Source organism: Azolla caroliniana, unplaced genomic scaffold, assembly GCF_043228905.1.
Source record: "Azolla caroliniana isolate FFs.n. ecotype wild unplaced genomic scaffold, voAzoCaro1.0.p SCAF_10, whole genome shotgun sequence".
NCBI lineage: Eukaryota > Viridiplantae > Streptophyta > Polypodiopsida > Salviniales > Salviniaceae > Azolla > Azolla caroliniana.
The window spans coordinates 22,193,809-22,219,770 of record NW_028230445.1 but is presented as its reverse complement, the minus strand read 5'-3'; the positions used below and the strand labels follow the sequence as shown (position 1 = coordinate 22,219,770).

Below are 25,962 nucleotides of genomic sequence, written 5' to 3'. Positions count from 1 at the left end.
TCCACATGTGCAAAAACTCAATTGATGGAAGATAGGCTTAGTCTAGTTAGAGACATCTACACTAAATTGATACACTTCCAAACCATCCTAGCCATCAGACATAAAAGAAATCGATGCCCATTGCCTACTATGTTCCAATTCCACCTAACAAAAGAAACATGTATCCCTAGTAATGTTTCTTTTTTTTATACATCCCCCAATGTAAAGCTCCAATCATAACTCTTCAAATGAATACATCTCTCTCTATCTCTCAATAATTAGAGTTTTAAGGATGTTTATAGCCATGAATACACAAAATGAGACCAAATTTAAAGAGGTTTGGTAGAGAGAATGGTTTTAAAGTTAGGAGGCTATAAAGAATAGAAGATTCAGATAATTGAAAACAATACAATGTGGATCACTAGCACGTCATGATATATGTGTAGAAATCCCATTTGCTTTTACTATAACAATCTACTAATGCATGCACCACGCACTAAAGCAAACTTTAATCAATCCCTCCTAATCACACTCCGCAATTAACACTTACCACAAGACATTGGGAGACTTAAACAACACTTTAAATAAAGAACAATAAAGTCAAAATTCACCAAAATATCTGATATTCTCATTTATTAGCACTTGGAAGAAGTACAATGGCTTGAGGAGGTTAATGCGCGAGCTTACTACAATATGATTAGGAAGATGGTGAATTGTAGATGCTCAAGCTAAAATGGGAGGATAAAAGTCCTTAAAGCACAATTACATTTATATTTTAGGCTTTTGCCTAGGGTTTGTTTGAGGTTTACCAAGAGCCTTTGTAGCCTTGAACTATTGCATTTGGTTTGGTTAGAGATGTTTGACTGATACTCGGCAACAACAAAATTTTAGGGTAATAAAAAAAACCATGTTCTCCTTAGTTGGTTGAAAAGGTTAAGGATCACTCAAACGTTTGTGATCGTAGGGCGTTGATAGAACTAAATTCTTGGGTCAAAGGTCACCCAAACAATTTATGTTATTGAAAGATATTTGCATACTCTAGGATTTACTATTTGACCCAAAAAGATATTTGATGGAAACATGAGGGATGGACCTCGTGTGCCATATTCACCAAAACTCCAAAAATAAGTTGTGCTAATATTCAAATCTATCACGCATTCCATAACTGTTCACATGCTACAAGAAAATATTTGTCTCCAATATCTATAAGCATCAAACGTGTTTAGTTCAACCACCCAATTTCAGAACATACTTGTTACAAAACAAACATTTGTCTCTATATATAAAATACCAAACATTTGGATTTATCTTACAATAAACATGATAAAGACAATCATAGTTGCTTTTTTCCTACCTCAATTATGATATAGCTCTTTTTATGGTTTCGAACCTATGCAAAGGATACAACTTTTATTATGTTGTCACACAACTTGCTAACATTTGTTACAAGGGAAGAAACAAAAGACAATCACAAGAAACGTTCTCACTACCATTTGATATAAGAAATTTAAGGAAAATATTGCCTCCCATAAACATGGAATTGAGTTTAGTTAGAAATGCAAAGGATGCTAGAGAGAATTATTTTGCTCCCAATTGGGACATTAAGACATGATGCCCATTTAGCCAACTTCAGTAAAAGATGCATCCCATACTACACCAATCTACATGAAGCCCCTAAAAATGGCTCTAGGCGATTGACAAGGAAAACCTCAACCATGGGTAAGATAGAATTAGGATGGAACTAGGAGACATACACAACAAGAACCAACTTCTTATAGACTACAACCAGAACCATCTGGATTTGGTTGGTTTACTCTTGGCTGTGTCTAAGTAATGGATCAATCTGTACCTTAATTTGATTCCACAATCTCAATGACACACATGCTTGTCACACGCATCTCCGACCAAGGGCCACACTCCTTCATTGTTTGTTTGCTAGAACAGTTCACATTATTGCTCTTAGCTGTTTCTCTCTCTAAACAAGTTAAACAATCAAGTATTTAGAAAATGCATTACAATTGTGTTTTACTTATCAGTTACAAACTTAAATAGAACAATTGTCTGATTGACTTTACCCCAGGTAAAGGCTAATGAATTTGTAGAACATACCTATCTAGTTTTCTGTATTACAATAAGCAGCCCTAGCTTCAATTCAAACGACCACCACAGAGGGCTGCAATTTGAGAATCGAATACCACAAGAAAATTATATTTTCACAGACTCGTGTCAGTCTTATTGCCCGTCAATGTGAAACATAATTGATCAAACATAATAGAAACAAAATGGAGATCTTCCATAGCAAACAATCATTTGTTATACTTTGTGGAGGCATGACCCTCGTGTTCAAACAATTGAGAAAGGTTTCAGTAGAATGTTAATGCATATAAATGGCAAGTGGTGCTTATCTTTCCTAAAGAACTCTTCAATTCAAGCAACCAATCATTTGCACAAAATGATTTACGAATTTAGGCAGATTTCTCCTTAGGGCTCTTTCGAGCAAACCCTAGGTTGAAAGCCCATGCAGCCATCATCGATCCCGCAAGAGGAGCCAGCCAAAACACGAACAAATGCTCCGAGTTATAATGTCTATCATCCAAGTATGCCCAAGCAAAAGCCTACAAAATATACCATAAATCAAATGTCACGCATTCAAGTCTCCTAAAGATGTTCAGAGAAATAAGTCTTACTGCAAATGATATGAATTACAATGAGCATTGCCCTATTTTATTCCCGATATTGTAAAAAGCTCACCAGAAACTTTCATCCACAATACTCAATATACATAGTCCAACACACAATACCTTGGGAGACTTCAAAAAAATAAACGGATTAGAGGGGAGGGTGGGAGTTCATACATGAGCAGGGTTCAAGGATGGTCCAGTATAGCCCCCGCCAAGTATAATCACAACATATGTCGCTAGGATGATCAGCCACGTCCTCACAAATGCATTATTAGGTCCTCTGAAGACCGCCATGAGAACAGAAAATGTCATGAGAAAGGTCAAAACCAATTCGGAAATGACCCCTTTGTTGAAATCCACCATCAATCGAGGTCCCCAAAGGAGATGCTTGTATTGCGGAGGAACAAATCCTTTTGCTGCAAGCACTCCTCCCACAGCTCCCGCAGCCTAAAGTATCAGCGAATCCTTAACAATAAGTAACGCATGCCACTCTCATTGAGGGTCTTGCAAAAGATCCTCCAAAACATGATTAATCATGTAGGTATATGTACAAAACCAGAAATAAACAAATTAAAGCCACAAAAAACATCATTGATCATGTAGGTATATGCACAAAAAACAGCTTTCCACATACGGGCACATGCACAAGAAGCATGATTAAACATCAGACGCATGCAGGCACATGCATAAAAGATGCGGACGCACATCAGAAACATGCAGGTCCTGCATGAAGGACATGGTCACAAATTAGAGACATGCAGTTACATGCATGAGAGGTATCATTCACATGAAAACCATGAAAGTAGATGGTACAATGCAGAACAGACATGGTTGCACATGTTACCAGTGGAGGTAGATACATAGAAGACATGGCTGCAGGTATATGCATGAATGACATTGTTATACATGAAATACACTTGAACTGTGCAGCATAAAAGATATGATTACAACTGAAAGAATAATAATTCATTAGAAAATATGGAAAATTGGTACTGTCACACATGAAAAACACGCTAATTCATGCAGACATATGTAAAAACAATACTGGTACACATGCAAGGCATGCTAATTCGTCAAAATATATGCACGCATGAGAGGCATACATGAAATTCGTCCACATACATGAATAAATAACACAGCCACGCATGAAAGGCATGCTGCTGATCATGCATATATATGCCTAAAAGACATGGCTACACGTGAAAGACATGCTAACCATAAAAGACATGGCTCACATAAAAGGAACGCTAATCATACATAAAGGCAAACTAATCATGCGTGTATATGCAAAGAGCACATAGTAAGTAATTATATCCACAAAGGGCACGATTAGACATAAAAACAAACGTGAATTTGAAAGAATACCTGGGCAGGCCATCTGACAGCCATGGAGAACAGAGTATCTTTGCTAGTTCCAACACAGTAGAATGCTAAGAGAGCGGTGGGGTTCCAAAAGGCTCCTCCAAGGGCACGACCAAGCATACTAAAGATAAATATATTTAGTGCTAACAAACCCAAAATTATGGAAAACTCGTTTCCCTGCAGGAAACTTACTGAGGAAGCCAACAGAACCGAAACAGGTCTCATGGAAGCTATGTAGATTGTCCACAAGAAAGTAATGGCTGCATCAGTCAGTGCAAGCTTAACTAGACCCATGTTTTCTTGCTTCTTCTGTGTATTCTTCCTTCTCTTCTTCTTCTTCTACTACTACTACTACTGGGTTCTGCTTGTTATTATGTGGTGGGGCACTGACGAAGCAGCTTTACATATCGCTATTTCACAAATCACAACATTACATCATCCGCTCTCTATGCCTCTGAAAAAAAAGCACCGAGTCATAATATATATATATATATATATATACATCTGCATAGTATGTAATGTCTCTATATGCATTCCAGCATTTGTTTTTTCTAAATTGGTTAAAAGCTGAAGTTCACAATCAATAAAGGTGAGAATGGAGGGTGTGAGTAGGAATGGCGCCTCCCAGGTAAATAATGAGTGTGTAGTTAGTGATAAGCCCTGATCCCAGTGAGTGATAGAAAAAGAGGGATGATATGCATGAGATTTGTTCCCTACAATCCGTCTCTACATTTTCTTTCATTATCTAAACCTTTCGGGAAGTTTTCGTTATCTTGTCAAACACTTTCCGGTGAAAGAATCGATTCCACACACACTCACCTGGTGTAACAAATATATATCATTGTTTCCCTCTCCCTTTTCACACTTGATGTGTCCACCCGCACTCCACCATTTACAAAATCAATCAAACAAAAAAGAGAATCCCAAAGAACACGATCGTGTCACCCAAAGAAGATGAATATGGTTAACATGTTTTATATCGATGGTGTTTTTAGTGAACCAAGAAACGGGAGTTTACTACTCCATTGTAGTGTGGTGTTAAAATATGTTCATAATGTTGAACTTTGGTACGTGTGAATAGCAAAGTAGCCATGTTTGAACCACAGTAAAATGTGAATAGAGTGTGAACATGTGAATATATACTCTTTTGGGGCCTTCATTGTCTTAGCAGGTCCACCATGTACATGTAGATATTCATATCACACTCACTATACCATTTAAATCAAAGACGCAATTAATTAGTAACACCATTTAAATCAAAGAAGCAATGCCTTGACCAGAAAGAAGTATTGTGAAGAAAGAGCTTAACAGTCACACACACACCACACAAAATGCTAAGAGAGGAAAGATCTTGGTGTGAACGTGTGTGTAACTGGAAGTGTGCATGTAACAACAGCTAGAGGCTTTGCTTCTATCTGTGCATGCATAATATGTATGCATATACAATCAAAACACAAGAAGAATATGTCAGAAAACAGATAGAAGAGGCTTGGCAATCGGCTCACGTTTTGTACCTCACCTCTGGCCACCATTACCAATTTGGCTTCACCCATACAAAGAGTCAAGTAAGTAGTTCACTTCAACTGATTCATTGTGCTATGCACACATATGGTTGACAATTATACATTTATTACAAATTCTATCATGAGGTTGCCATAATTTTGAAGGTAATTAACTATGAAATGCTTATTATAAGGATGTGCTATTTATTTTGAATCAAAAGAGCAAGGGAGAGAGGATCATTGATGACAACCAAAAAGAGGGACTTAGTGGCTGGGCCACTTCGTCTATATATACTACATATAATTAAAAAAAACCAATATGCTTTTCACCTTTCAAACTATGTATGTATTGATGTCAAAATAGCATCTCTCTCAATTATTTACCCCATCAAAACCAATGGCATACGCTTAAAAAGACTCAGTCGAGAGTTCAACTCCCAAATTATATATGTATTTTGGTTGCTCATCTGCTGGAGTTCCATTTATACAGATAAAAATTCATAGAATCGAGGCAGGTCATAAGTAATGATAATAATTAAATGCATCAAAAAATTGCCTGTGGTGGAGCAATAATAATGGAGTGAGTGAGTGGGCACATTGTGAAAGAATTGAGCGCGCAAAAGAGGAATCTGAGGATTTGATGAGGAAAAGGGCAGGCATGGATTCCTTGCATATCAGACAGAGTGCAGAGCAATTTAATTCATCAGGGCAACTAATAACGTGAGGATGAAAAGAGATGGGCGGCCAAGATGGTGAGAGGAGAGGGCACCGTTGGGCGAATCAGGGGAGGAAGAAGGCCCAGAGGAGGAGGAGGAGGAGGAGGTCCCATTACTAGAAGTAGAAGCAGAAGATGGCACACTGCAAAGCCAAGGAAGGAGGATGAATTGAATTATAACCAGAGCTGCTGCTACAGCTGCAAAATATAATGATCGTAAAAAAATAATGAATGAAGAACTAACTAGTCATGCAAATACAGACCCGGAGGAGAGAGAAGGGTAGACGCAGCTCCCGCTACCTGCAGCGCGCCAGGGAAAAAACAAAAAAAAAAGGAAAAGAGAATGAGAAGGAAAATCATATTCAGCAGCAGCAGCAGCAGCAGGGATGTGATTGTGATTGTGATTGTGATTGTGATTGTGTTTGGATGGGAATTTTGCATTAAAAAATTTGGAAGTAGTATTTTACTTGGGTTGGTGTCGGTGGTAGTGGCGAGGCCGGCAAAGTCGCAGGAGGCGGAAGCCCCAGCCTGCTGGACGTAGTAGAAATCGAAGGCATAGGATGCATGGGCCTGCAGTGAGTTGGGGGAGTAGCAGGCACCGCCCTCCTGTATGGCGCTACAGTCCACATTCCCAAGGCCGCTGCCGCTTCCACAAGCCCAGTCTAGCGCCGCCTGCAGGCCGCCTGTCGATGCCATTGCCACGCAGTACTGCGCCGGTGATGTCTCCGTCGACGTCGTCGTCGTCGTCGTCGTTTGGAGGAGGATTCGCCTGCCGGAACTATACTTAATTATGGCTATGCCATGCCTCCTCACCTCTGCCATCGCAGGCTTCTTCAGGATCGCCATGGATTCAGCTGCCAGAGCTTCATTCTCAATATCAAATTTTATATATATATATAACTAAACCAAACCATCCTTCTTCATTGATCCACCACCAAACACCAACCAACACAGAGACGACACACAACATGCACGCAACGCAGTAAGACACCGAGTTCTGTAACATACAACAACAACAACAAGTACCTTCTCCTCTAATCATTGTCAACCACAGGAGTAGCAGCAGTATATTACCAAGTATATTCACACCATTCACTTCCATGCTTTTTGCTCCGCTCCGGGTATATCAATATGTATGTATATATCCTAACAGAGCAAGAAGAAGAAGAAGCGGACTCTGTCTCTGTTTCTGCCGCTGTCGCTATCGCTCTGAGGTATATATATATATATATATATAAAGTAGTAGTGGAAGAGAATGATGGTTTTTTTGACTTGCGTATCGGGCGCCAGATCGAAAACCACACAGACCGAGACCGAGACAGACACTTCAAATATGTAATACATACATAATTTAAAGAAATGGTATAGTAGACTCACATAATAAATAGTAAATACAGAGCAGAGGCCAGACCTCCCAACTTCGCTTTGTTGTTTATCTTCGTCGGAATAACAAATATACATACATACGTATGTACGTATGTTCGTATTTGCAGTAAATATGCCCCAGACTTAGTAGAGTGAGATCTAAGGTAAATGACAACCCCAATCAATGTTACTGCGCTTAATAGTAGCAGACTGCAGTAACTCCTCCTTTTTCACATCCTTCACCCTTCCTCGAATATGGAATTTGTAATTTCCCTTCACACTTGATGCTCTAAGTATATAATTTGTCCATTGTAGAGAGAGAGAGAGAGAGAGAGAGAGAGAAGTCGGTCATCTCAATGTCTGAATTTTGTTTTTACGTCTAAACGGCTACAAATAATATTTGTATGGAATCACACACTCTCTCTCTCCAATATTTTCATATAGAGATTCCCTGACTTTAGGGTGCTGGCAGTCTCGCTTCAGATTCAGTGTCCCCTTCACACATGTGACATGCAATTTCAGTCAGAATCGATTGAGGCTTCAAGGAATTTCACATAAGAGGCACACACGCTGACTCTTGGGAAGTGCACATCAACTTCATCTAGTTGGTTCTCGAGGAGACTTTCAAGATTCTCACATGTTTCCACAACAATCTAGATCAATGAATCGTAGTAATTCCTGTTTCCCATTCATGTTTGCAACTCAAGAACTTGAATGTGTGCACAGGATGCATATTGTTTTGGTCATAAGTTTGGAAAATTGAAAAGTTCACAAACTAACGAAGAAGACAAATTTGAGCAATTTAAACATACTAATCATGCTGTATCAAGAGCTGCTTATCAGCTGAACACACATTACATGAGGTTTCGAGGATAACAATAAGATAAGCTTTGAAAACTCCTTTGGAGTTCACTTCAATATTGCAAATCTGAATTTTGAAGAACAAAAGAAAGTGTCACAACTAAAAAGATTGCATTGTTTTCTAAAGTAGCAATATATTGCTGTCATTGTTCAAAATCACAGTTCGTCTTAAGAGCAAGTGAAATCATTGTTCTACTGAGAAATCCTTGGCAAATTCGAGAATCTATTGAGCCTAAAATCAACATTTTCAGCATTTCCCCAGATGAGATGAGATGCCATTGTTCTACTTCCAATACTAGTAAAACATTTCAAATCTGTGGCAAATTCGAGAATCTATTGAGACTACTAAAATCAACGTTCTTCAGCATTTCCCCTGAACCAATATATTGTTGGTGCCTAGCTCTTCAGGCAAAATACTGGACCAAACATGAAATTAAGAAATGATAGATCTTGCAGTAAGCTGATGTCCACACACTCATGCCTCTTCAGCAGCTCCAACCATCCAGGGCAACGCCAATGCAAAGAGCTGGAAATTTGGTGAACACTCACGAAGTGCATCGGTCACAACTTTTCTCTTCTCCATCACCAAATCTTTCCAGGGAACCAAGTCACAACTCGAAACCCTTTTATTTTGTCATAAGGTTGACCTGCTACATGCTTGTTCTAATCAGAGTAGCCCAGCATAGCAGGGCTTATCTCTTACTCAGCTGTTGCCATTCCTGCACAAATCACGAAGCCAATCAGTTATCACACATTTCTCATACCACAGAAAGATTGTACAGAACCTACAGGCAGAACTTTAGTCCCTAAATGTCCCTTCAGTTTACCTTCATTCCATGTCCCTCGAGCTTAAGATTTAGTAGGATATAAGGCAAGTTTCACCATAAACTTGAAGTTCAGGCCTACTATATATCTTTTCTCAACACCACGTCTGCATTCAATCTTCAATTCACCTGCAAAGACTTCCAAAATAGTTCAAACTTATGTCTAGCCTATAAAGCATGAACATTTCACTAAGCTGGGCTTCACTTCCTACTAGAACTCTAATCACTATTTCTAGACATATATATAGAAAAACAACCTCTAGCATCAACACTTCCATACCATTAATAATCTTGCCTCATATGAGATAGAATCAAGACACATTGCTATTCTGGGCAGGATGAATGGATGGTGACATCTGCCGATGCAGTGGTAGTAAGCAGTCTGGAGGCGGTAGATATTGTTGCTGATGCTGCTGTTGACTCCATTGAGATGCTAGCCGTGCATTATAAAGCTGATGCAGTTGCTGCTTTTGATGCTCTTGTAAAATCTGCTGTTGATATTGTTCACTAATCTGCAATTTCTTGAGCGACTCTTGCTGCAACTGTTGGCTTGAGAAGGAATGGGGACTAGAAGAATTGATAAGCCTCATGCCTGGAAATGCTTGAACTGTATTTCCAGGCAACTGCCCATAGTCTGAATTTCCCAGCATCTTTGCTTGCCCTAAATCCTGCTTCTGTGCACTATAGCCATCCAACCATCCATAATCATCAACTTGTCCATCCTCAGAAGATGCTCCAGTTTCCAGCAAACCTTTAGAACTAGCCGTTATGTTGGCAAGCTGTGTAGGCGGTGTCCTATGAAATACTGATGAGGATGACAATGGAACATTGGGTTTTGCTGGCAACGGACCGAATCCAGGAGGAGGTCGTATTGCAGATGAAAACCCTGCTAACTTTTTAACAGGACCTGCTTTCTCTCTATCAGAAAGCACTGCCATGCTCGTCTTGTTTGCGTTGACACTACTTGTAAGATTCAGATCTTGTAAAGCCCCAGGAATATTGTCTTTGGGTGTATTGTTTGGTACTTGAGAAGCTATTTTTGATTGAGTACCACCATCTGGCAAACTATTCGCTATGACATAAGGAGGCACACTGCTGGAATTTTCGGCAATATTCTGTTTATCGTTACTTGGAATCATGTTTCTGGCTAAGCTTGCAGGCAGCTCCAAAGTAGAAGGTCGTGTAAAGGAACACAAACTGTTAGGTTGGACTCCCAAAGGACCATGAAAGGCAGAAAGTGTATTGCGCTCTGAGTTCCATAAAGGACTGTTTGCAAGGTTTTGTGGCTCGCAATTTATATCAGGTAAGGTAGAAGACCATGTCTGCTGATGCTGAAAAATACCAAACCCGTTTCCAGTTTTCCAGTCAACAATTGATCCCAACGCAAGATGGTTATCATACCCACTTCTTGGCATATTAAACATGCTATCTATAGTATTTGACATGCTGAGTGCTTGCCCAGATGTTCCAAACTCAGTTTTTGGCTTAGAATCCAAGTTCTTCATTAAACTAGCATCTGGTGTAAATCCAGGTGCTCCACAAATTATGGGTTTGCGTTGTGGGGAAACAGATTGCGGGATGCTGATTCCAACAGATGCTGGTGGGAAAGGAACCATTTCAGGCAACACCTCAGGTAAGATTTTCCCTGTGCCTAGCAAGGGTGAAGGGATTTCCAAAGATGGCTTTACACCAGAAATGTGCGGACCATTCGACGCAGTTAACTTTTCACTGGCATCTGATACCACACTGTTTGAAGTTTGTTCTTTCGTATAGAAACTATCCAACTCACTTTTGTTCACTAATTCTGTTATCTTAATGGAAGGCTGGAAGACAATCACTTCCTCATCTTCATCCTCACCTAAAGAACCCCCCATTCTCATAGATGACACTTGGGCAAGTGCATGATTCACCTTTGGCTCAAGGACAGGTTTCACGAATGGTTCTTGTATTATCTCCTTGAGGACCCTGCCATCTTGCTTGCTTTCCTGTCTTATTTTATCAGTTGACAAGTAAAACCTGCCTGTTTGGGCATCATAACATATTCCTTTCTTAGTTCCTTTGAATTTGTCTGATATTACTTTACCTGCCTGTATCAGACGGTCAATTCTAGCATGCATTTCTTTCTTGTTTCCAATGTCTGCACTTGGTCTTTTTGTGAAATCTAGTTTCTCCTGGATAGGAAGCAGGGGAATGAACCCTCGCAATTCATGATCCTCCCACAGTGACACACCTTCATCCTGATTATCTTTAACAAACGCCCTGTCAAGCACTCGGTTGCTAGTATCATCTAATAACTTGTTCAGCAAACCGACACACTTCATCCAAAAGAACATTCTTGCCTTGCCTTCTTTCTCCTTGATCTCAACGCCCAAGGCCATCTCTGGTCTACAAGAAAGCCATTCCATTACGACTAGAACAGAAGGTAGGGTAATGCTAATAGACGGATCATTTGCATCAATAGAATGCTGCAAAAGGTGCCCTGTATATTCAAACAGGGCAATAAATGCATGCTCCAGGATGACTGATTGCTGCAATATTTCTGCATATGTAGGCTGATGACTACCAGGACCCACATTAACATTATGGACACTAAAAATAAGGATGCTAATGAGCTGAAGAATAACATTTGGTCCTGTTCCCCAGACTCTTGTAGTCAATCTCTGTCTGAGAGTCTCTGCATCACTATTTTCAAAAGCAAGCAGTTGCTCCAGTTCAGATAAAACACATGAATGAACTTCTGGGAAAGTCTCCAAGCTGCAATAATTTAATTAACACAAATTAGTGCAAAACATATGAAAGGAAGCATAAAAAACCTACTAAGCACAGGAAGACAGTAATTACAAAATATTCATAATGTCCATGCAAAGGTCAAGCAATGTTAATGTTCATGGACAGGTCAATCAATGTTTCATGTCATCTCCAAGAGATGTAAATCCCATTTTGTTACCATGTTTTTGAAAAGAGATCTGTAATTCAGTATATTTTGATATTTTGCAAAGAGGAAGTTCTTCTTAAAACACAGTGCTTCTCTGTTTATCCCATTTTGTTACAATGTTTTTGAAAAGAAATCTATGATTCAGTAAATTTCAATATTTTTCAAAGAGAAAGTTCCTCTTTAAACGAAGCACTTCTTTGTTTATTGATCCCATTTTGTTACCATGTTTTTGAAAAGAAATCTATAATTCAGTAAATTTTGATATTTTGTAAAGAGAAAGTTCCTCTTTAAACACAGCGCTTCTCTGTTAATTACATATATTGTTACTATGATTCTGGTATGATGGTTTCTATTTTGATTTCCAAATTCCACATGTGAAGTACAGGGATTTTTAAATGGAGGAAGAAATGGTCTATTTTATGATATGATATGATCTTAATTCGTTTAGGAATACCTGGTTCTGGTAAATAATATACCATTCACCCGCACAACATGAATCCGAAAAGCTCTCAATATATTGGTGGAATTTGAAGGCACTAAGCTTGATTGGTCATTTTGTACATGAGATAAAACGCCTGATTCCAATGCCAAACTGTCTTCGCCCTTTGAGACTTTAATTGGATTGTGGATAGTAGTGAGTGGTTTCACAGCAGATGATGCAGATAACCGTAAATAACTCTGTCTATTCTGTTTTCAGAGAAACATTTAGTAAGATCAGAGAATGAGCAGCTAAAGATGCAGCCATTCTTATGAATGTTGCAAGATTAAAAGCATTGTAAGCAAGACTCATATTTTTGCAAGAAACCTCAAAAGGTTGAAGAAGAATAACAAAGTGCTCAAAATATCAGTTCTGTTTACCTTCTCAAAAAGGACAACAAGATTATCTTTGGCAGTAAAGAAGGGAGCTTCCGCTGCGAGGCTGCGGAAGTAATGGTAGACAGCGAGCAATTCATCTCCGATATATGTTGCCATAACTGCTAACTGCAAAATGAGACGATGACAGTGCAAAGAATGTGAGATTTTGATCCATTTATTACCATCAGCAAGACGCAGTTTAAAAATAGCTGAAGAAAGTAAGAACCTGGTTATGAGGATTCCCACTAGCTGGCCATATAAAAGCAGCCTTGACATAAAATCCTGCAGCAATTGACCAATCATGGTTCTTTGCATTTCCTTCACCATGAGAATCTCCATGGATCTCTTTATAACGTGCAAGATCTCCAAGGTATATCAAGCAACGGTGACAAGAAAGCTGACACCTTTTAATACTCTTCTCATCCTTGATAACTTTAGTTTCAATTACATTACTAGTAAGATCATCCTGAGGCAGACCATGTTTAGCTCTTATTTTTAAAATCAAATCATGATAAAACCCAGTTGCTTCTGACAAGAAATTTCGGAAAATTGATAGAATTTTTTGGTTGGGATCTCTCCTGGCAATCTTCTTGTCCCCTACCGGAGGCATTGAGACAGTAGCATTATTAGAAACGGATAACGACTTTCTGATTTGAGCTCTAAATTCCTCAATCCGCTTATGATGTAGTCGCCAAAGGAATTGTTCAACCTCATGTGCTTCAGCAAACTCTTGGTCTTCTAGTAAGATGGACACGTACAATTCTCTGATATTGTCAAGTAGGATCTGAGCATTTTGATCAAAAATCCCTTTTGTCTGGATGGAATTCAGTAAAAGCTTTTCCAACTCCCCTGCCTAAAAAATGGCAAACCAAACACACAATCAAAACTTCGGCCAATCTGGAAATGTTTAAACTCCTGTAAATAAATTTTAAAATTTTTATGTGTTCTCTCTGCATGTCTATACTTGTGAGACTTCGTATTTAAAATATATGAACAAATATCATTGATATATTGAAAAGGAGGCGTATCCTTTGAGCATTGTCAGTGGGTACAAACAAATACTCCCAGATTAGATGAGACATACTGTGATTCCTTACTAAGTTGTGTGTGGCTTCCTTTCTGCAAAATGGATGATCACTTCACATTTTCCTGAATTTCCCTTCGAAATTCTTAATTGCCCCACAAAATTCTACAATTTCTATTTTTCATGCATAATTATACAATTTCCTATTGTTCCATAAAATTCTCAAATTCACACCCCCCCAGAGAATTCCCTGCTGTGCGGATCAGTAAATAAAGAAGTTGTGCACAATGATATTGTTGTATACACGAGAAGAAAGGGATATACTTGGTACCGTCGGACAGGGTGTTAGATCTTAAGGACTTTCTCACGGAACGCTTTCCAGCCTTAAACGAAGGCAACCTAAACAAAGATGAAGGTAAGGTACAGTCTAACTCTTCTTTTATTTCCTTCTTTCTTCTCTTTTCTTCCTTTATTGACGAAGGTAATCAAAATAAAGCTGAAGGTGAAGGAAACGCAGTCTTATTCTTCTTTATTTCTTTATTTCTTGCAGCTAAACCGATTTTATATATGTGATGGATGAGAGAAAAAGAGGCAGAAAAGGATTACCTTACGCAATCGTCGTTGGACCATTCGCGCAGAAGAAGGCTGCTGCTGCTGCTTACCGGAGAAGGACATGGACCATCTATCGCAGAGAGAAGAAGAAGAAGAAGAAGAAGACAATGATCAAAAAGAGAGGCGAGGAGAAATGTGTGCGCGTGTGTAAAGGTCGGCAAGACAAGAAGCGGTAAAAAAACGCTAACACCAAAGCAACTTGGATATACATAGTGGAGTGGAGTGGGGCTACATACATAACATATGTATGTACATAACTTCAAAGTGAAATACGACTAAAAGAGTGGATGGAGGCACAACAACATCCACCTCTATGAAGGCAAAAGGGTGATTACCCAGGATAATGCGGGAGTGTGGTGGCTTCTTGCTATAGAGTAACAAGAGTTACATCAAAGGCGAGAGTGTGATTAAATCATAATCATATGTTGTCACTATGTTTTAACTTGCCTTCTATTATAAGGTTTGGGTGCTTAACCACATATATTGTTTTGCTTCTCCATCAATCTATGAAATAATTGTGTGTTAGAGTGATTTGTTAAGCATTGAGTAGTTATTAGGTTTAAATTGTGATGTGTGTCTAACTAAGCTTACCTTGGCCTCGAGCAAGCAAGTAGTTGACTCCGTATTTATCTAGTACACCTATGGGGCCAATACCCTTGGACGACAAATTAACCATTCCCCGTTGTCACGAAGTTTCACGCGTGTGTATTGCTCGGGCGGAACCACGAGGGTCTCAAACTAGGGACTCGGGAGTAAGAAGGGGTGGAGACGACTCAAGGTTTGCTTGTCGACGAAGACTACTTGCCGGGCAAGGGTTCATCTCCTCTTTGTGTAGTTGATGGCTTTCATTGACCATGACTCATTGAACTTTCCAGCTCACCGCATGAGTGAATGGACATGTGCACAAGGAAAGACGAGCACACAAGGCAAATGTGCAAGGAAAGGAAGAACCCACATTCACAAACGCCTGGACACCTTTATGAGGAGGGTGCATGGGCATGCCCGAAATGCTCCGTCGTCACAAGATGACCGAATGCACGAGGAAGGGGACGGGAACACAAACACATAAGTCCGAATGCCTTTTATGAGGAGGAGAGGTGCTTTGGCATGCCTATTAAGCGCTTGGGGCCGAATTGCTCCCTCGTCTCAAGACGCACAAATGCACAACAAGAAGGGGGACGTGGACACAAACATGAAAGTTTGAACACCTTGAGGAGGGGAGGTGTTTCGGCACGTCTATTAAGCACTTGGACTCTGTTTGCTCCCTCCTCTCAAGACACGTGAATGCACAACAAGAAGGGGGACGTGGACACAAACACAAAAGCTCAAAACCCTTGAGGAGGAGCGGTGCTTCGGCACACCTATTAAGTGCTTGGACCCGAGTTGCTCCCTCATCACAAGATGTGTGTGTTGGGGACAAGGCTGTCAATGCGGAAGTGCAAGCAACATTCTTGATGAAGAAGAACCTGTGTATGCGCATGAGCAAGATAGACATAGAGAGAGAGAGAGAGAGAGAGAGAGAGAGAGAGAGAGAGAGAGGCACAAAGAAATGTTATATTCCAATAGCAATAGTTACAAGAATTACAACCAACAACAACAACCTTTTCTAAAGGTTACAAAGTCACTTTATATAGTGACTATCCTAGGGCAACTGCCCTTTATGCTATTTACAGAAATAGCCCAAACTTGGGTTGTCCAACGGGATAGTGTGAATACGGTCATTATACACTCGTATTCGACACTCCCCCGTAATGGGCGTATACATGGGTTATCTATAAAAAATTATAGGTATATACAAGGTTTATCAGACATCGGTTTTGTTAGAGTCGGCAAGATTCAAAGACAAAAGACCGAACCGGTCAGGTCGGAAGAGTTGAAGCCGATCCTCAAAGAACCGATGTCGGTGGTTCGAAACCATCATGTGTTGTGTGTCCAACTTTAACCAGACCGATTTTTCGTTACGCCCATTTGGTGCCGAAGGGATCGGAAACGATCTGCCGAAAGACACTTGGTCATTCCATCTGCGACATTATCAAATGTTGGGGACAAGGCCGTCAATGCAAAAGTGCAAGCAACATTCTTGATGAAGAAGAACCTGTGCATGTGCATGAGCAAGAGAGAGAGAGAGAGAGGCACAGAGAAATGTTATATTCCAATAGCAACAATTACAAGAATTACAACCAACAACAACCACCTTTTCTAAAGGTTACAAAGTCACTTTATATAGTGACTGTCATAAGGCAACTGCCCTTTATGCTATTTACAGAAATAGCCCAAACTTGGGTTGTCCAACGGGACAGTGTGAATACGGCCATTATACACTCGTATTCGACAGTGTGAACGCACAACAAGAAGGTTTACACACAAACACGAAAGTCCGAACGCCTTGAGGAGGAGAGGTGCTTTGGCACGCCTGTTAAACGCCTCGTCACAAGACGCACAAACACACAACAAGAAGGTTTACACACAAACACGAATGATATTGCCTAAAGAAATAAATAAATATATGTTTGATTCCAAGGCAAGAGGGCCCTTTATAAAGTTGGGTTTGATTACAAGAAAGAAGTTAGGAAGAGGGGGTGGTTTACAAAGTGGCAACTTCTAGCTAGCCACAAGCTCAACAAAACACAAATAGTGAATACCCTTCAAGGCGAGATGACAAAGAAGACGGGCAGGAGCACTTGAACACGCGAGCACAAACACGAAGGAGACGAGCACGAGCATGAAGAGGGGATAAAAGCGTATGAGCTAAGGAAGATCAAGAGTTCTCTTCCCAAAACGGTGAAGACCCAAAAATGAGCCCCCTCCTCTTGTAGGAAAAAGGGGGGGGGGGCACACTACATTTGTAGTTAATAATAAAAAAATAAGATTCCTTACTCCTCACTACACTATTAGAATAAATTTGAACTATGCATCTCAACTTATAAGTCAATTGCTTGAATTTTTTTAAAATTGGGAACCCCAAGTTGAATGCCATCGTGTTGATACCCAAAGCGGTGAACCAAATGCCTACTACGGGCCAAGCAGTTAAGAAGAAATGTAGAGAACAATTCTATCACAAGAGGTTCAAAGTGTGTCTCATTGTCTCTTCTATTTCTCATCTCCCCTCTCTCTTGCTTGAAGGCCATGGTGGTGATACCCAAAGCAGTGAACCAAATGCCTACTACGGGCCAAGCAGTTAAGAAGAAATGTAGAGAACAATTCTATCACAAGAGGTTCAAAGTGTGTCTCATTGTCTCTCCTATTTCTCATCTCCCCTCTCTCTTGCTTGAAGGCCATGATGGTGATACCCAAAGCGGTGAACCAAATGCCTACTACGGGCCAAGCAATTAAGAAGAAGTGTAGAGAACAATTCTATCACAAGAAGTTCAAAGTGTGTCTCATTGTCTCTCCTATTTCTCATATCCCCTCTCTCTTGCTTGAATGCCATGGTGTTGATACCCAAAACGGTGAACTAGATGCCTACTACGGGCCAAGCAGCTAAGAAGAAGTGTAGAGAACAATTCTATCACTAGAAGTTCAAAGTGTGTCTCCTTGTCTCTCCTATTTCTCATCAGCCCTCTCTCTTACTTTTCCACCCACACATTTGGCTCTCACATCCCCTACTTCAGTGCTTCCTCCCTCTCACACATGCTTTACCACTCTTATTTTTTGCACCTCAATGCACTCATCCTCTCTCCTACTTTCATCATATCAATGTGCATGTGCTTCCTCATAATCTCTCTCCAATCGCACGATTTTCTATCCTCCTTTGCACCCTTCATTTTCCCATTTATTTTGCACCACTTGCACCCTTCATCTCACCATTTTATATTTGTGCATGGGCCAACAAATAGCCCATTGCGTGTGCATATTGCACATACACATTTTGGCCCTTTTTCTCGTGATTTCTCACCGTAGCCGAACATTTTCACGACACCATGCTCATGCACATGGTCTTTGCTCAATGAAGAATTTTTTGTTCATCCCACATATCGCGTGACTAAATAAATCATGGCACATCTTTCCTATGACATTTACTATGAAGCATGTCATATATCATCAATAGACATAAGGTGAAATGGTTGAACAATAGGGTGCAAGGCCACAAACACATTCTCTACTCACCGTTGTAATGAGTAGAAGATCTCCATCAAAGTTCAACTCTCGTGACTAATAAGGTTGTGCGACATAAGAAGAGTTTCCAGTTTTGGAACACTTGTTTCCATTGTCAAGTCAATAGGAAAATGGACGAACAACTAGGCATTGATTGTTAGAAATGCAAGGCATGGTGTCTTAAATGTCAATCTAAAACCCTCTAACGAGTAAAAGCTGCTCATCCAAGTTTCGTTGTGAACAATGATTTTGTGATGCCCAAGGACATGAGTTTTTATTGGCACATGATTAAAATCGAAGCTTGTCCGATTCATGACTTTGTGGCACTTTGGAAGCTTCTCGACAGTGTACCACCGCAATCGTCGAATAGGAAAAATGCACACCAGAAATTGTATCAGCTGGAACAATCTCCATACAATTGCAAATAGTTTCCATTCGCGAGCAGGAAAAGCTTGAACTGTTCGTAGCCATGCCTGAAGGCAGTCTGGAGGTGGAACTCATCAGAGGCAACGGCCTGAAAGACGTGGAATTCTTTGGTAAATTTGTCCTCTTTCGCACATTAAACAAACCATTGTGATTTTTTCCTTGCATTTTAACCTCTCTTTGGTGTGTTTGAATCTGTACAGGCAAATCAGACCCTTATGCAATAGTTGCCATTCGAAATCTAAAGTAACGAAGCCACACAATCCATGGTAATATGATCACTCATGCTAAATTTCCTCTCTTTAGTAGTGTGATGCTTCTTTGTTGAAGGCTGTGTGTTTTAGTCTGTATAATCATTGATTAATGTCATAATTCTTTATAAGATTGTGCCATGTTTTCAATTTATTCTTTCTTTGAATGATGTAAGGTCATCATATATGATGTATGAATCAGTATGATGTATATCTGGTAGGTCATTTTTTATAAGACACATAAATTTATGTGTTAATATCTGTAACTAATGTTGTTTCTTTGAACTTTGTAAGGGTATGCTTTGCCTATGTGTATAACAGTTATTCCTTCTAAAACAAGTAGAGTCATTGTTACTTTGTAGCCAATAATATGCCATGGAATTTGGGTTTCATTGTTAGTTTCTTACCAATATTATCTCATTGAATTTTGGGAGACCACCATTTCTCTATGTATCTAGCTATGAGGTTGTTATTTCTAAAATATGAATTTTGAAATTTGCAATAACATAGTTCCTGTATGTGTATCTATCTTGCAGGCTATTATTTTTTTAACATGTAAATCCATCTGTTAAAATTTAAGAGTTTACTTAATAGTATGGGGTATGCACTGCATATGAGATCATTTTTGCTTTATTTTGAAGGCTCTTGATAACGTGTATTTAGCAGAATATGATATCTGAACCACCTCGCTTCATGTGTTTGTAGCTATATATTTGGATAGGATTTTGACAATTTCATGTGTCATTGTATGGTTATTGGAGATCACACACATGGGAGTATTATTTAGAAGGTTATACTTTCTAAAGCAGCTGTGTGCTCATTGTTTGGAAGGTTTTATATGTATATTTTCAGACTGTTAATATTCTTTTGGGTTCTCACAATGGAATATTTCTTTGTAATGCCATACATGATTACATGCCTGCAAGTATCTGAATTTAGTGGGTCATACTTTTTAAAAGATGTTTGCAATTGTGGAATCCAGGAGGAATCTACAAATGTAAGATTCTCACATTCATGCCACCATATGCACCGAGCAAACATGTCATGCTTTCCAAAACACATCTTTCTCAACCATAATTTTTTTTCTTGTAAGGTCATGACATGCTTGCCACCATATAGATTGAGCAAACATGTCATGCTTTCTGAGTTACATGTTTCTCAACCATGGATGGCAACAGGAATTCTCCACATCATCAAGTGTTCTATTCTTGAGGAATAATCTATTGCGTAAGTTTGACCATATGTTGGTTTTATAAGGCCATATGAATCAAGCAGGTTTTGCTTTCGAAACACTTTCCTTGCAACCATGGATGATGTGGGAAATCTACTACACAAACCTTCTACTGTTAAAACCATCACATACATTGAACTGGTTATCCATTCTATAATGACTTGAATAGTTTGTATTGTCAACATGGATATCATGAAAAATCTATGTAATTTTCCTGATAAGCGCATGCATTTAGTAGATTGTAACATGTAGAATTCATTATTGATTTGTAAACTACGATGCATTAACCTCATGGTTTCTTATCTCACATGAACATCTTCAGATGGAGGAAGTAATCCTGTCTGGAATCAGAGTTTCCTCTTTGAAATTCCTGATGGACCCCAAGAACTGGATATTGTTATTTTCGACCAAGAGAAGCATTGTGTGGATGAAGCGATGGGAACTGTGAAGTAAGGAAACCATCCGAATTTTGTTGAATAATATTACTGCAGAAAATTTGGTTGAATGATGTTTACAATTAAGCTGTGTTTGTCTCGTTTACAACTCCAAATATTGTTGAATAATATACTGCAGAAAATTTGGTTGAATGATTTTTACAATTAACCATGTTTTGTCTAGTTTACAAATTTGGAATAATCTTTTATTGAAGGAATGTCTAGTTTTACAGTTTCTTCTGTGTTATTCATCTGGAATACTACACAAAGCATTGAAATGCTGAATAATCTGAGGGTTCTGAGTGTCTATTTTTACAATTTCTGTTGTGTAATTTTGTCTTCTTTGTTGCATCAATCTTTCTAAGGTTAATGCTGAATAATATATAGTGTTGGAGTGTCTGATTTACAATTTCTGCTGTGTGATTTTGTTTGACCTATAGCATCCATCTCTCTAAACTGTTCTTGGATAGACATATCCCAGCATTTAAAACCTGACGGGGAATTCCAGGGAGACCTTGAAGTCGGTCTAAAGTTCTTTCCTAAGGTAAGGCTTCCTCGTTTTTGTGTCATTAGTCCTGATTAGGTATCATAGGTTTTGTAGCATTATAGTTCCTCAATACATTTATTTTGTTAAGGTAAAGCATTGCTGTTTTTAATCCATTGATTCATTAGAATACATTTTGTAATTAGAATTCCTTAAGACATTTATTTTGTTAAGGTAAAGCATTGCTGTTTTTAATCCTTTGATCATGAGAATACATTTTGTGCTTAGAATTCCTTGACTCATTTATTTTGTTAAGGTAAAGCATTGCTGTTTTTAATATTTGATTCATTAGATTACATTTTGTAGATAATTTTTTCTTTAATGCATTTACTCGTTGATGATAGTTTTCAATGGTTATTCATAGTTTCCTTCATCATAGATCTCAAATGTATTTATTTTTCAGCATTCTTATTAACAATGCCGTCCAGGTTCATCATGGAATATTAGATGTCCATCTTTTAGAGGCTCACGGTCTTCTGGACACAGATACATTTGGTGAGATTTAAGCCCCCAGATAGCATGTTGCTTCCCTATTTTTCATGATGGTTGTGTTCAGCTAATGTCTTACTTATTCTCTCTCTGTTAGCAGGAAAATCTGATCCGTATGCAGCCATTTATTGCTACCAGCAAATTCATAAAAGCCGAGTAATGAATGGTATAGCCAAGACTAGAACTTTTAGAAATTTACATCAAAACCTCAGGTTCCTCTTTTTTTCATGATTTTAATTGCTATGTATTTAAACTGAATGCAGGAACGATGGATCCAATCTGGAATCAGCAGTTCTCTTTTAATATTGATAATGAAGTTACAGAGGTTTTAATTAAGATCTTTGACAAAGATGACTTAAGTGCTGACGACCCTTTGGGAACTGCTGTGTGAGTAGCCTTTTGATGGCCTGGCATTTACATGGGTGATGTTCTTAGCGAGATAAGGATTGTGTGAGGATCTTATTAGTTTGTCAATGATTGTTTGGGTGATCATAATGTTTTGTTCAATGATCATGCAAGGGATCATAATGATTCGTTTTGTGATCATCTTAGAGGTGAAGGTGACTTGTTCAATGATGGTGGAATGGATCATTCTGTGATTATATGTCAGTATCTTGATGATTGCTTGCGCTCACGTGTGCAGGGTTCCATTGCATAAGGTTTTCGCAGACGGCCGTGTGCCTCCAACAAGGTACAAAGTTCTTGGACCCAGTGGACAGCCTCAAGGAGAATTGAGTGTTGCTCTCGAATTTACTCCAATGGTAATGCATTTATCTCTTTTTTTGTTATTGTACTGGCAATGTGTTTTGACAACTATTCTTTTCCTGTCAGAATCAGTGACTTTAATATGCATGATGCTTGTAGGTATGAATTCTGACTTTATTAACTTAAAGGATGGAGTTTTCTGGAATTCATTGAAGGCATCCAAGACGCAAGTTGTAATGGGAAATTAATGAATGCAATAGGAGGACATAAGAGGCTAGCTTTTTAAGGAGATGTCCTTAAGCCGTAAATAATTAATGTAAGCATTAGTGTATTCAAGTGGCAAGCTGTAAAATAAATGGGCAAATAATATGGCGTTTGAGAAGGAGCCAATCTTTATTTTTAAAGAGGTGGAAGTTTAATAGAACGTTTTAGGGCATTCTAGAATACGTTCTTTATGTGGCGTTTGAGGAGCCAATCTTTATTTTTGAAGAGGTGGAAGTTTAATAGAACGTTTTAGGGCATTCTAGAATACGTTCTTTATGTGTCATAGTGCTTAATTCCTGCTTCCTACGTGTCTTTTAGATGGGAATGCAATACGAAGAGGATATTTGCAGTTGTAATATGACCCTATAATGAAACCAGTTCCATTATAAATATCTCCCCTTTGAGATATGCGAGTCAAATTCTTATGAAAGTAGCCTTGAATGGGCGACATGAAAAGTGTTATAAATCCGTAATGCCAAAATTGAGTCATTTTTAGCTCTAAATATTTTGCTTTGGAGCACATTTCTGGAAAGAATCACGTCCAAAATCATACATAGAAATATGAAGATGGCATTTGTCATTTTTCATCAATAGCATCCATAGATATAATTGAATTGAAGCTTAACTATGGTTTTGAATTGATGCCCTTGTAATCTAGACTCATGTTTTATGTTACAAATCTACTCTTAACCGTTGTCAACCTTATAACATGACATGCATGGAATTTATTTGGAGATAATGCAATTGGGAAATGTGGCCAACCTTATAACATGACATGCATGGAATTTATTTGGAGATAATGCAATTGGGAAATGTGGCGTCACACAACCATTGCTTTCCAATAACAAGGCAAATAGTCAACATGATACAAGTATGATATTGTCGCCAAACACTTATTACTACAAACTTATACAAACAAATGGAGGATTGTCAAGAAGTGTTTTGACTCGTTATTATTTGATGGAATTTCAAAATCTCCCTTAAGGATTTTGACATCCCTTTGAAAGAACTTAGGCTCACCAACATTATTTGTTCTCAGCCTTTCAAAAGTCTTTGACCATGTCATGGAATTAAATAGGTTGAGATCTAGACAACCCCACACATGTTGAAAGAACATAAGGTGATGAACGATAACTTGCATTGTCCAAAACTAATGCAAGACTTACTTTAGTCCAGATAGAGCATATAAGAGAAATGGCTAGGAGGTGAAATATACAACCTAGGTGTAAACGAGGCCGTCTTCCCACAAATAGTTGACAAATATTTCCTCGAGCATAATAACACAATTGAGGTGAGGTGTCTTCATAGAGCTTTGTGCTAAGTCAATACGAGCTTGGATATGATCCGATTTGATCATAAGCACCTCTTCTAATCGATAAGAAGCATTGAAACCCTCCCAACGCACGAAATTCCATTTCTCCAACTCGTTATCCCCGCCTAGATCCCCTTGAGGGGCTATTGCGTGACAAGCACGTAAGGTCCATCTAGTATTTGGTCAATTTAATTTCTCAACCGACGAAATATTGTTCTAGTTTTGTCACAATTCCACTTTAGAAAATATTTGCATGTTGAGTCTTATCCCTTGGGCCTTGACCTAAGGTGGGTCTAAAAGTATGGGACAAGATTGGTGTGAGAAATTTCCCATTTGTCCATATTGGAAAAATATTACTTATTAAGACTTAATGACTTTGATGTTCACATGGAAATTGAGAGATATGAACAATAAGAGTCTAGGTTGGGAGATACTGTGTCTCAAAATTCATGGCTTTATCATGGCTTTGCTGTTCCCATGGGAAATGGGGGCACGTTGAAATATTTTATAGGATATAAGTGCAAATAAATATTGATATATGTAAATAAAAGGTCAGAAGAGAAGAGAAGAGGAAGAGAAGAGAAGAGAAGAGAAGAGAAGGCATTCCTTCCATCTTCTTAGAACTGTTGTCTGTTTGCCTCGCGTTTGAGAGATCGCGCGTTAGAGAGAAATACACAGTCTCACAGAGAGAGAGAGAGAGAGGCAGAGACAGAGAGGTATGGAGGGAGGGGTGAAGCAGAGCAGTGCCTTGGTCTTGCTGTGCCTTACCTTGGCTTTTCTTCTCCTCCAGAAGCTACCGCGGGGTATCCCTCGCTTTCTGTTTGTGTTCCTGCCTTCCTTACCACTCCTCGTATGGTTCCCCTTCACCATCCCTATTCACTCCCTCCGATCCTTCCTCGCCTTCTGCTTCCTCTGGGTCTGCCCGACCAAGCTCCTCCTCCTCTGCTGGGACATCTCCATCGACCGCACTCCCCTTACACCTCCTCCTCCTCCTCCTTACACCTCCTTTTCCTACTTCATCTTCTACATCCTTGCACCACTCCGAATCAAAGGACCCGCGGCACTCATGAAAAGATCAAATACTACTAATGGACACCCTGTTACTACTACCACTACTACTACTAGGAGCTCATACAAACCGCCCTCAATTACCTTATTCCTTCTCAGTTTCTTCAGCCTCGTTTCAGTGGTTAATTGTTGTATGTATTTTCGACACAAGATCTCAATATGGTTCCTCTATGCACTCATTTGTGTGGAGGTCTACGTGGGTTTGCAGACGTATATTAGCGGGCTAAGTTTGATAGCTTACTACATGGTGGGAGTGGATACTCATCCCGCCCATAACTCACCTTTCATGGCTTCTTCTTTGTCTGACTTCTGGGGCAAAAGATGGAACATTGTGGTTACCACATTGCTTCGAGCCTCTGTCTATGATCCCGTATTGTTGTTTCTTTGTAGCCTATTGTCTAAGGAGGAGGTTGTACTTGCAAAAGAGGAGG

General features: G+C 39.2%; 5 protein-coding genes, 1 long non-coding RNA gene and 1 pseudogene across 8 annotated transcripts in view; 4 read left to right on the top strand and 3 right to left on the bottom strand.

The window, feature by feature from the left end:
• Window positions 1–2,253: 2,253 nt before the first annotated feature.
• On the bottom strand, window positions 2,254–4,434 carry LOC147859639 (aquaporin SIP1-1-like). The gene is made up of 3 exons (XM_087326556.1): window positions 4,026–4,434; window positions 2,835–3,107; window positions 2,254–2,594 (listed from the first exon to the last, which is right to left on the bottom strand). The coding sequence occupies exons 1-3, from the start codon at window positions 4,314–4,316 to the stop codon at window positions 2,445–2,447; spliced, it is 714 nt and encodes a 237-aa protein (XP_087182682.1). The 5' UTR covers window positions 4,317–4,434; the 3' UTR covers window positions 2,254–2,444.
• Window positions 4,435–5,830: 1,396 nt separating this feature from the next.
• Window positions 5,831–7,368, bottom strand: LOC147859638 (uncharacterized). Its single transcript, XM_087325978.1, has 4 exons — window positions 7,266–7,368; window positions 6,707–7,093; window positions 6,503–6,539; window positions 5,831–6,382 (listed from the first exon to the last, which is right to left on the bottom strand). The coding sequence occupies exons 1-4, from the start codon at window positions 7,339–7,341 to the stop codon at window positions 6,220–6,222; spliced, it is 663 nt and encodes a 220-aa protein (XP_087182104.1). The 5' UTR covers window positions 7,342–7,368; the 3' UTR covers window positions 5,831–6,219.
• A 1,085-nt stretch (window positions 7,369–8,453) lies between these two features.
• Window positions 8,454–8,865, top strand: LOC147859637 (uncharacterized). The gene is made up of 2 exons (XR_015530320.1): window positions 8,454–8,654; window positions 8,733–8,865. It is a non-coding gene; the product is annotated as an uncharacterized LOC147859637 (long non-coding RNA).
• LOC147859636 (nonsense-mediated mRNA decay factor SMG7-like) lies at window positions 8,570–14,880 on the bottom strand. Of its 2 annotated transcripts, none has more exons than XM_087325386.1 (7): window positions 14,710–14,880; window positions 13,306–13,932; window positions 13,083–13,205; window positions 12,679–12,911; window positions 9,570–12,043; window positions 9,293–9,427; window positions 8,570–9,184 (listed from the first exon to the last, which is right to left on the bottom strand). In XM_087325386.1, exons 1-5 carry the CDS (start codon window positions 14,776–14,778, stop codon window positions 9,601–9,603), a joined length of 3,495 nt encoding a protein of 1,164 aa, XP_087181512.1. In that variant the 5' UTR covers window positions 14,779–14,880; the 3' UTR covers window positions 8,570–9,184; window positions 9,293–9,427; window positions 9,570–9,600. The 2 variants fall into 2 exon arrangements, with proteins under 2 accessions (XP_087181512.1, XP_087181511.1); XM_087325385.1 differs by having other exon boundaries at window positions 9,293–9,418.
• A 4,186-nt stretch (window positions 14,881–19,066) lies between these two features.
• LOC147859635 (synaptotagmin-4-like) lies at window positions 19,067–23,272 on the top strand (annotated as a pseudogene). The gene is made up of 9 exons (XR_015530311.1): window positions 19,067–19,346; window positions 19,437–19,502; window positions 21,038–21,164; window positions 21,590–21,693; window positions 22,122–22,188; window positions 22,280–22,348; window positions 22,446–22,569; window positions 22,826–22,943; window positions 23,047–23,272. The product of XR_015530311.1 is annotated as a synaptotagmin-4-like (transcript).
• A 1,771-nt stretch (window positions 23,273–25,043) lies between these two features.
• EMB2423 (telomere length regulation TEL2 family protein) overlaps window positions 25,044–25,962 on the top strand; it is a 60,337-nt gene continuing 59,418 nt past the window's right edge. The window contains exon 1 of the mRNA XM_087326191.1: window positions 25,044–25,063. The gene's annotated coding sequence lies outside the window, so the exon portion shown is untranslated. The remainder of the gene's footprint in view (window positions 25,064–25,962) is intronic.
• Window positions 25,127–25,961, top strand: LOC147859634 (acyl-CoA--sterol O-acyltransferase 1-like; the record flags this gene model as incomplete). Its single annotated transcript, XM_087326323.1, has 1 exon — window positions 25,127–25,961. A coding segment is annotated over exon 1 (780 nt), but the record flags the coding sequence as incomplete, so codon positions are not given.